Raw genomic sequence first — 11,549 nt, 5'->3', positions numbered from 1 at the left:
GTGGGATGACCTATATTCTCTATGGTGCAAATATTTTATCTACTGAACAATAGCCCAGGTTTCGTAAATTGAACTGAAATTCAATGAGTATACAAGCATTAGTAAAATAAAAAAACTGCAATAGTTATTATCATTGATTTAACGATCATGATCGCAACTTATAGGCTCATTGGCGATTATTCAATTTGTAAATTTATTATACTACTCTGGACTGATAATAAATAGTATAATAGACGTCAGGTGGCGTTGATTTTAAGCGGAGGTTGTAAAGCTTTTTTAGATATAACCTTATTTGTTCATGAAGTATTCCAAATAAAGAAAAAAAATATATATTTCGATCAAAAATCCATGAATGTCAATTGACAATTATCACCATTTTTTTTTATACTTACCTACATCCATTATGCATTATTATTGTTCAAATTGATGTGTAAAAATCGTTTACTTTCGCACACACTACTGCTGTAAAAAACGTGAATAATATATGGAATGGCAATGGAATAAAATGTTTTTTCCGTAGTTTTATTCGATTTCTGTTGGAAAATGCTTAAAACTGGCAGCGTGGAAAATGCAACAGCCGATTCGCCTCAAACCAACGCAGTGAGGTTTTATTTTATTGCTTCAATATTTACAAGTAGGATTTAAAATGTTGTTTAATACCTACCAAAAAGACAGTTATGTGATTGCAGGCAAGATTATTTTGGTAGAAAGCAATTAAAAAAAAATGGATAATTTTAAGTTAATATTTGTGTTTTATTTAAACACAGTAAGTAAATAATCTTGTAACTTATACTATACAATATAAATAAACTACTTCCTGCATTTTACAATTTTTTATGCTCTGCACTTTCAAATATCATGCAGAATTCGTTAACGAATTACGGGCTGCTTTTTGCATAGATATTTACTAACCTAAGGACTTGAAAGACAAATAAGATCTTTTATTTCCCTAGCTTAGAAATGCCTTTGTGGAAATGCGTTCAACGTAAAATTGTGTTTGCTATTTAAGGATGCGTACGGATGAAGCAACAACATGAGCACACCTTACCCTCTCCGCTACAAAACCTAGCATTAATGTGAACGTGATGCGAACTACTATACGTCGCCTAGCTTTGTCCTCGCTCACTGCTTAGCTGTCTAGCACGTTTCTGGTGCAAAACCAGCATCATTACCATCATCATCATATCAACCGATAGACGTCCACTGCTGGATAGAGGTCTATTGTAGGGAGTTCCAATTTTCACGGTTTTGTTTCGCTCGGATCCAGCGGCTACCTCCGATGCGCTTAATGTCATCTGTCCACCTCGGTGGGAGTCGACCAACGCTGCGCTTACCCGACTCATAACCAACAGTAAAACTTCAAAGATCTTTGTTATCATTTTTATAAATGTTCTTACCTTCACTTGGAGGAATTATCATTTTTTATAAATTTAAAATGCACGTAAATTTTTCGGAACCGGCGGGATTTGAACCTGCGACACTGACAATCGGGGCTTGAGCGCTTTATCAAACTAAACTACGCTCTCCTACCGCCGATGCCGAAATTAGTAAATGCCTTTTTACATCAGTTGTAATGTTTATGCATTTTCCATGCGTAACTACAGTAGTTCCATATAGTTTCATACCTTCCTATTCCGTTTCTTTGGCAATGCTGGTTCCGCATAATTTATTTTAGGATATTAAAAAAGAAGATGAAGATTTCGCTCGTCCAGAAGCAACCTTTCGCTTCACCGTGCAAAATATAACGCAACTGAAAGACCAAGTGCTATCACCACCTTGCTACGTAAGATGTCTTCCCTGGAAGATACTCATCCTTATCCGGAACACAATTACCCCGGATCATCAGCAGCATAAAGACCTGGGAATTTTCCTTCAATGTAATGAGAATAGTGAGTCTCCAGGGTGGACGTGCTATGGACTGGGAGAGCTTAAACTACTGTCGCACAAACCTGACGGCGAACATCTATGTCGGAAACTCCACCATATGTATCATAGGTAAGATAAACTCACACAAGTATACGTGAAATAACCTTGGAATAGTTTGTGTTACATTAATTTTGTAAAGTGGGTAAATAATTAAACTCTCTATTACTATAACTTAATATGTTATGGTTATTTTTTCAATTCATTAGCATTTAAACGAATGTGCTCATAATAATTCTTATTTAATTAATAACAGTTGCTAAGAAATAATTAGAATTGTATTTGATTCACAGCACATGTTCATGGTATTGTGTAAGTGAGTAAGTATTTTAATAGAAATACGGGTGCATTTTCCATACACTCGTCTTGTATAAGACTCGGACGATGCAAAGATACATCATTGTGTATTGATACCTCAGTTGCTATCATTTGGCAGCCTCCCTGGCGCAATGGTGAGCGCTGTGGGTTTAAATGGGACTTGGGAGGTTCCGAATTCGAACCGGGCAGGGACAATTTGGGGAATTTTGGAAAGGGGGAATTTATAATTTCTAAATTTAAGTCGCGTATCATTATTGGTCTATCATCGGTGTATTAAGATTACTTTATCTGCCAGCAAAGAAGATGACTGGGGCTTCGCACACTTTATATCTTGGCAAGACTTGGTGAACCCTGACAATGGCTACATTGAAAACGATTCCATCACAGTAGAAGCTCACGTTGTTGCGGAAGCACCACATGGAGTTTCTTGGGACTCCAAAAAACACACTGGATATATTGGTTAGAAACAAAGCAAAAAAACATTGTGTATTCAAATTACATTTATAAAAAAAACACTGTTTTTTTTTATTTTACTTCAAGGTAGCCCTTAACTGCTTACTCATTCATCTGTTGGATAGTGTGGTAGCGGGCAAAAATATTAGGGATATGGCAGTTACACCAGATCCATGGTAATATATAATCGGTTTCGGTACTAGAAACCTACATTGCTTAGCGGCACGACGCGCCGCTACCCTTTGGGTATATTCTTCATTTCTCTTCCCGAGGGGTTGTCTGGAAGAGATTGATTTAGCATCAACAATGTTTGTGAAAATATATAGCTTTAATTCGTAATTTTTAATGGATTTGTTTCCCATAAAGTGTATCTATGTATCTATAAGAACACAAAATAAACTTAGCCGGGTTTTCTATTTGCTTACACCCTGTCATTTTGTCATTTTAAACTAAGCTAGAGGAATTTTAGTAGAGCAATAATTCATAATTTGCTTAATATAAACTTCGAACGTATTGAGAGATATCCCTAAAATATCATGGAATTTTATTAAAATAACCATAATACTTAGCCTAGTAGTATGCACTACTATTTTATGTTAAGGTATAGTATATAAACATTTTTCTCTTTAATTTCGTTAAATTTTTAATCTTAGGTATGTTAAATATTCAAGTGATTGTTTTAGTAATGCAATATATTAAGAAATTTTCTTCTGTTTGCAGGTCTTAAAAATCAAGGTGCGACATGCTACATGAATTCACTTCTACAAACACTATTCTTTACTAATGTACTTCGGAAAGCTGTTTATAAAATTCCTACAAGTGGAGATGATAGTTCACGATCAGTTGTTTTCGCACTACAACGAGTTTTTTACGATCTGCAGTTTTCTGATAAACCGGTAGCGACCAAAAAGTTGACGAAAAGTTTTGGATGGGAAACGCTCGATTCATTCATGCAACACGATGTCCAAGAATTTCTACGAGTAAGAAAGCTATATAACTTATGAGAATTTCAATATATGTCATTACAAATATAGGTATATTTAATTAAAAATACGACAAACAAATTGTTATAAACTAATCTAGGTGGTAATATATATATATATATATAGTAAATCTAAATTTTTCTGGACCTTTTTCCTGTTCCTAGATACTAATAAATACCATACACAAACAGGTGGAAAGTCACAGGACAATCTTTTTTGATTACTCTTAAATGAAAACTGATAAAGTTACATGTAATTATAATAATTTCTCTAAATTTGAGATACTTATTACTATTGCAAGCAATATTTTTATAATCATCCTTTATCCAGCGGATCATTGTTATCTGCCTAAGTTCTATCTACGAGTAAGTTGGTTGAAAAAAAAAAATAACTACTGGTTATTTTTATATAATGATATATTCACTTGCTCTTCTAATTCAGGTTTTGCTAGATAAATTAGAAAGTCACATGAAACATACTGTTGTCGAAGGTACAGTTCCAAAACTGTTCGAAGGCAAAATGACCTCATTTATTAAGTGTAAGAATGTTAACTGCTCAAGCACTTGCGTCGAAACTTTCTACGATATTCAACTAAGCGTTAAGGGAAAAAATAACAGTAAGTTACATTTACTTCACTCGGGATATTACAATTTTTTATATAAATTAACTTAAAATTAGGTTGAAAAGAAAGCGGAAGCTAGAAACGGTGATAGCAAAGTGGGTAGGTCTTCAACTTCACTTCGGGTAGCCGAGTTTGAATACCAGCAGTCAGTGGCGTGCATACAGTGTACGCACAGGTTATGCAGATGATAAAAAGTGAAGAAAATCTCTAGTACGAGTTATAAATACTTAAGGGTAGGCTTTTTATAACTCTTACAATGCCTATCCTCAAGTTTTTTACGAATCTACTGCAGCAATAAACTAACTTGAGCACAAATTGACAAAAGACCTTTTATAGATCCGAGACGCAATTAATAGCAAAGTGATTTAAGTAAAAACGAAGTCAAAAAATAATTGGAGAAAAGTTATAAAAATCATAAACAAAATATTTCTAGTGTTTGTTTTGTGTTTTTTTTTCAATCCCAACCAAGTGAGAGAGTTTACCAGCACGCATAATAGATGTTAGGACTGACAAAATATAATAAATATAGTACAATATGTTTTTGCGTTTTAGTTTATGAATCGTTCAATGACTATATTAGTACGGAGTTGTTAGATGGAGATAACAAATACGACGCTGGCGAACACGGGTTACAGGAAGCGGAGAAGGGTGTACGATTTGATGTGTTCCCTCCGATACTGCATCTTCACCTATTGAGGTTTCAGTACGACCCACAAAGAGACGCTTCTGTTAAATTTAATGACAGGTAAATGAGAAACCAATAATTCTGTGAGTTTAAGTCGCTTTATATATTTTCATAACCATATGTTATTCATATCTGGACACCAATAAAACTCTATATTTTAGGTGAGTTAGAGTGTAAGAAGAAGAATGGAATACATAAAATAATCTCGCAAGAATCTAATGTTTTAATACTTTTAAAAGTAAGTATTGAAATTACTAGTGGTTATCTTTTTTATAGATTTGAATTTTACGAAGAAATAAACCTAGATCACTATCTCCAAGAGAAACCCCAATCCCCAGCACACTATACGCTTCATGCGGTCCTGGTACATTCTGGCGACAACCACGGTGGACACTATGTTGTTTTCATTAACCCAATGGGAGATGGAAAGGTAATTTTTTAAGTATTTCAGCCCAAGATAAATCGGGTTTTACGAAGTAGTTATACCAACACAGCTTTAACTTCGCTTGCGAGGAAATTTAAACATAAGTAAATGTCCCTTTAAACAAAATTTAAGATACGAACAGTTGGCTAGATTAATGTAATGGCATCCCTAATTGTTAATTTTATCATCTTTACTTCATGACATAGATAACTTTTAACAACACTTTAAAGCCTACGCACACCTTACGACTCAATACCGTTTCAACGCCAATTCCCATATACAAACGACGTAGATTAAATACTTAAGTAACTTCCACTTTTTCTTATGTGTAAAATATATATGTCTATATGGTCAATATAAATGGAGACGAGCGCATGTTACATATTATCTCAACGTAATCACTTGCATCGCAAACTTTCAGTCTTAAAACTTAGGTTGCTACCGCAGAACTAGCACACTTAGTCGGTAAGTTTACCTCATAAGGTATTTAAATTAGGCACCATATGTTAAGATTGGATTCTATAGTAACACTACGGCGCAAGCTATCTCGTTAAATTAATGTAAGTTTGGTTTAGGTAACTTGGATATGTCAGTTAAAGGTTTAGGTTAATTAGGTTGCAATGTCGTCAAATAGTTGTTGCAATGTCGTCGTAGTGCAAGGAGGATCTTCTCAAATAGTTTTACTGTCAGCTTTCTCTGCAACGTTCCCTCAGACTACTGTTTTATGTATTTATTTATTGTTATTACACTCCTATTATAAGGATCTTGGTAATTTTAATGTAAGTTCATAATTTATCTATATTTATATGCATTAGTGATATGATATACTATATATATTTATTTATCTATATATTGATACGAGATGCAAAAACTTCGTACCCCTTTTAACGAATATTGCGCGGATGGAAGAGTATGAAATTTCCCACACTTATAGTTTATATAAAGAAGCATTGCAGAAGGTTCATTTTTTTTTATTACGAATAAAACATACATGAAACACACACTACTAACACACTAAATGTATTTGACACATACAGGCATATTTACTCTTTTTTAATCATATTTTGGATGATAACTTGTTGGCAAATTCAGTGTTGCCTTGACGAAATCTGCGATTAAAGAAGTTTAATATTTTCGGACAATAGAACCTTATAATGTCATCATATAAATCATGTTCATACATATAATCTAAGTTAGTTATGATCCTAGTTCGATCACTAGTTAATAATAAATGTGTAATAATGTATCTTTTAGCAATAATCTCTATCGTAAATACCTACATATTTCTCATTATTATCATAAGTTTTGGATTTGTTTTTGTGACCAAAAGTGCGTGAAAAACACATATGGGTACATGCGTTTTTGTCGCAGGTGCTAGACCTAGGGTTACCGGGAAGGTAATGCTTTAGCAATCAGTCCGTCTTTTTATATTGTTTTTTGTAATTATATTATCTTTTAAAATAAATATAGTTAATAAAGAAGATCAAATATTCCCCCAACCGCTCATCAGTTGGAGCTCTGCATAAAATGTATAACAACAAATTTGATATACATGGCAGGTTTTTATAAAATCTTGTTAAACTGCAGCATATCAAGCTACAGCAACTACTAGCAAAGCGACACCGACTTTGTTTCAGTGGTGCAAGTTCGACGACGACGTCGTGTCCCGGTGCAGTAAACAAGAAGCGATCGAATACAACTTTGGCGGCAAGGAGGATGCTCCGTATCTTTCCCGGAGAGCGACGAGTGCCTACATGCTTATTTATATACAGTAAGAACAATTATAGGAGGCTTAAGACGTGGCTAGTTACCACCCTACCGACATAAATATGGCGCCAAACGATTTATAAATAAATAAATATACTATGACAATGTACACATCGCCATCCAGCTCCAAAGTAAGCGTAGCTTGTGTTATGAGTACTAAGATGACTGATGAATATTTTTATCAATAATATACATAAATACTTATAAAATACATATAAACACCCAGACACTGAAAAACATTCACGCTCATCACACAAACATTTTCCAGCTGAGGGAATCGAAACCACGGCTTCTTGGACTCAGAAGGCAGGCTCGCTGCCCACTGCGCCACTCGGCCGTCAAGCCGATTTAGCGTTTCGATTCGATGTTGCGCACATATGCTTACCTGTTAAGTTTACTGCCATACCCTAATACGTAAACACGCGACCATCTGAGACAGCATCATCACTTATGTAACACTACTACACATTTTGTACTATAGGAAATCACGACTTGCTAATTCTCGATACATGTTCATAATTTACGCGGCACAGGTAGTTTAGGCTAGGTCATATACCAAGTTTAGTTACGCCGGAACTCAATTAGGGGCCAACGAACCGCCAACCTTTGTAGTAGCGTGTAAATTGCCTACGGTTTGTTTGAAAATTAACATCGTACCTCACCCCAGTTCGATTTGTGGTTAGTATCTCCTTGTGTTAAATTCATTTGATTTTTTTTTATTTTACTACACGTTAGCCCCTGACTGCAATCTCACCTGGTGGTAAATGATGATGCGGTCTAAGATGGTAGCGGGCTAACCTGTTTGGGAGTATGGCTGTCGTACCCCTAATGTGTTTCTACATGACATCGAACCGGAACACTAAATCGCTTAGCGGCACGTCTTGGTCGATAGGGTGCTACTAGCCACGGCCAAAGCATACCATCAGATCACACCAGAGAGAATTCAGAATTAACAAATTCCCAAATTGCCTCTGCAGGGAATCGAACCCAGGACCTCACCGTTGCGGGATGGCCAGGGATGTCGTTAAAAATAAATAATGAGTACTTTGCAAATAAACTTCAAGAACAAAAATACTTTATTACTCCTAAGTAAAAGTTGCCGTCTATGGGACGATAGTTCATATTTATGAGTATTGCTTCAATTTCGAAATGACAGATAAATTATGGATTTTGCAAGGCTATAAATATTATATATATAAATATATATATATATATTAGACATAATATATATATTATGTCTTTTAGGTTTTGCAATAGGCTACTCTTGCTTTTAATAAAAAAAGTCTAGATAAGTTGATTTATTTCTATATTCATACGATTTCAAAGTCAAAGTCAAAGTCAAAAATATCTTTATTCAAGTACGCATCAAAAGTGCCACCTGTGGGCCACAGGTGGCACTTTTGATGCGTACATAAGAACCACACGGTATTGAGATGATGGCGATAACCACATTCGTAAACTTAAAACTAAAGCTACGAGGGTTCCAAACGCGTCCTGGTCTAAGAAGAAGCCCACAACAAACTTAGCCGGGTGTTTTTTTTTTTGTTATCACCATCTCACAATGTAAACATATGTTTCAAAAATAAATAGAAATACAAACAAATAGATAATATAAAAGGAGATTTTCTTTTAGAATGTTTAAATGAATATCATTTTAATATACATACACTATGCTAAACTAATTTAAACAGAATTCGTGTCCACCACTAATATTGAAGCATCAAAACCCACTCCAATTAAGAGTTGTTTCATTTAACAGTTGAAAGTAATTATTTTACCTCTAATGTTCTAAACGTTTACCATAAAATGGGAAAATGAGAAAAAGTTGCCAAGTAAAGATACTGAATATTTTTAATTCTTTCAGAACCACCGAATTGAAATATGTCCTACAGGACGTAACTGACATACCATCAGATCTATGCGAAAGGATCAACGCAGAGATGCAATACGAGATGGTAAGAACATGTAAATATCAACCTTTACCCCCTTTTCTCATATAATTGTCCTTATGTCAGCCAATGAGCGTCCACTGATGGACATAGGTTTTTTGTAGGGTCCAAATACATCCTCCACCTCGTCGGGGGTCAACCAACGCTGCGTTTACAGGTGCAAGGTCCCCATTCCAGCACCTTGGGACCCCAACGTCCATCGGTTCGCCTAGCTATGTGCCCCGCCCATTGCCACTTGAGCTTCGCGACTCGTTAAGCTATGTCGATAACTTGTTGTGTGTAGTACAACTTGGTTACAAAACTATGAGTAAACTAAAACTATAACTGACGTATTTCTTATTGGTTGTTGAACTTATGTTTCTAATGTTATATTGAACATAGATCATGACATAACGCCATGATCTATGTTTTGTGGCAAATAAGTAAAATAAAAAAACAGGTCGGGTTATTTTGACCCGAACCTCATTAAACCACATAAAAAAGTAACGTAGTTTTTCGGTGCTATGGCATATCCACCGATGAAATTCTTTGATATAACTTCAACATACGAGTATAAGCAAAGGGTATTGAACTTTTCAGACGGCAGAAAAATAAAGTGCAGAAATTTCAGATCTGACACCTCAGTGTCACCGTACAAGTATTACGCGAAGATAGTCAACGCACTAAAACAATTCTTCACTTTGCAGGCCCTAGCTGGCTCTAAATACAAAGCGAGATAGTATGCTGTAATTTTTTTGGACGTAAGCTTATTTAGGTATATTTTACTTTGTGTAAATGTTATATTACTTGTTATTATTTATGTACCAATTGTCAATAAAATTTATTGCTTGTTTCTTATTTTTGTTTGTCTAATTTTATTGGAACACATGGGAAGCATACCATTTCAAACAAAACAAGAACTTTCCAAATCGTTTAATAAGTGAAAAAGTTCTGAGTTCTTACAAATATAGGGCCCGTAAAGTCTATGTTTTCATATTCGATCTATTCCAGGACAACAGGTAGCTCTTTGAAACCATTCTCTCATTGGTTGAATTCACATCAATATTTGTAAGTTCCTTAAGTATTGCAGTCGTTACTGTAAAATTCTATTGAAGAATATCCAAGTTAGTACAGAGGTATATCTTCAGTAATAACAACTCTAAATCTCCAAGGTTTCAAATCTGTATCTGCTTAATTTACAGGTAGATAATAGATAGAAGAAAATAGACAAACTTGAAATACTTGTATTGCAAAAACTTTATTGATAAACTTCGAGTCCGGAATATCTTTTGTATACATTTTACTTCAAGTTAAAATAAAAACATTTCAAGGCCCCGTTGGCTTTCAATTACCGGACCTAGCTTTTAATCCACGCTGTGACGGTGAAAAACTGTTCTAATTAATAGTGGAGTTGGATTATTTAGCGAAACATGCCGTAGAGCGCTCGCTGTTTTTTTTAGTTTTAGTTTTTTGTATGACGATGAATTAGTTCTATCCATAACGTTTTTAATCCTTAAAAGTTTTTTTTTGTATACCGATTGATATTTTAATGGGAATTTGATATCAGAGAGTGACGGCAGATCAGTAGCCTTCAAGATTTGCTCGCTCGCAATCGAGGAGTCGTTCTCACACATCGACAAGGTGAATAAGGTATAAGGTCCTTATATCACTTGTTTTAGAATCGCAAATAATGTACTCCTGATTTTTGTTGAACAAACGTTATGTCGAAAGTCCGTACAAAGTGATGTAGGGAAATTTGAGCTTTAATACAATCTTCACAAGATCCATTTCACTTCTAAGTTCAAGTATTTCCATACTCTAAAACGACTCGATTGCGAAAGAATCTTGTACGAAGACTCTTGTACAGATTACAGTTGTCACCACCCCTCTTTTTCCAGCGGATGTGATAACCAACCCGTCTGTCCAGCGTTAGTTAATGGACAAACCCTGCCGATCGGAGAGATCTTTATTCCAGCAGTGGATTGTCACATGCTATTGATAATACTTAGATTTTATATACTAATTATAAAAATGGCATGCCTCTAAAAATTATTTCGAAATGCCTCGTATTACTACAATACCAGTGGGCTTTGTGCGGTGTGTAGACTAAGTAGTCTACACAGCGCACAAAGCCCCCTGGTAGCTAGGTAGGTACCCGATACAAAGTTGTATCGGGTACCTACCTATCTACTGCTGGTGTCTCATCGGTAGGGTTGCTACGATCGAGCAATCACCAGACCTCTCGTACTTTTGCGAGCCCAATGAGACCCCATGATTATAGACGCATACATCGCACGCAACGCACGCACGCCTGACACACACTCGACGTGATCATTGAAGCACGGTAGTTCAATGATCACGTCGAGTGTGCGTCAGGCGTGCGTGCGTTGCGTGCGTTGTATGAGTCTCAGAACGCAAGCCAGCGCACATTCACGACACACGCAAC

At 35.5% G+C, this 11,549-nt stretch overlaps 1 protein-coding gene across 3 annotated transcripts; it reads left to right on the top strand.

Moving 5' to 3' along the window:
• The first annotated feature begins 370 nt into the window (after window positions 1-370).
• LOC120629266 (ubiquitin carboxyl-terminal hydrolase 7-like) lies at window positions 371-9,891 on the top strand. Of its 3 annotated transcripts, none has more exons than XM_039898151.1 (10): window positions 371-600; window positions 1,676-1,995; window positions 2,537-2,700; window positions 3,415-3,674; window positions 4,119-4,293; window positions 4,894-5,044; window positions 5,261-5,414; window positions 7,046-7,179; window positions 9,040-9,140; window positions 9,704-9,891. In XM_039898151.1, exons 1-10 carry the CDS (start codon window positions 544-546, stop codon window positions 9,841-9,843), a joined length of 1,656 nt encoding a protein of 551 aa, XP_039754085.1. In that variant the 5' UTR covers window positions 371-543; the 3' UTR covers window positions 9,844-9,891. The 3 variants fall into 3 exon arrangements, with proteins under 3 accessions (XP_039754085.1, XP_039754084.1, XP_039754086.1); XM_039898150.1 differs by having other exon boundaries at window positions 4,852-5,044; XM_039898152.1 differs by having other exon boundaries at window positions 4,852-5,044; window positions 9,040-9,130; window positions 9,704-9,791.
• Window positions 9,892-11,549: the final 1,658 nt, after the last annotated feature.

Source organism: Pararge aegeria, chromosome 14 (genome assembly GCF_905163445.1).
Source record: "Pararge aegeria chromosome 14, ilParAegt1.1, whole genome shotgun sequence".
In the NCBI taxonomy this organism is placed as follows: Eukaryota; Metazoa; Arthropoda; class Insecta; order Lepidoptera; family Nymphalidae; genus Pararge; species Pararge aegeria.
The sequence above is the reverse complement of the archived record's forward strand: the minus strand, read 5'-3'. Positions and strand labels throughout refer to the sequence as shown.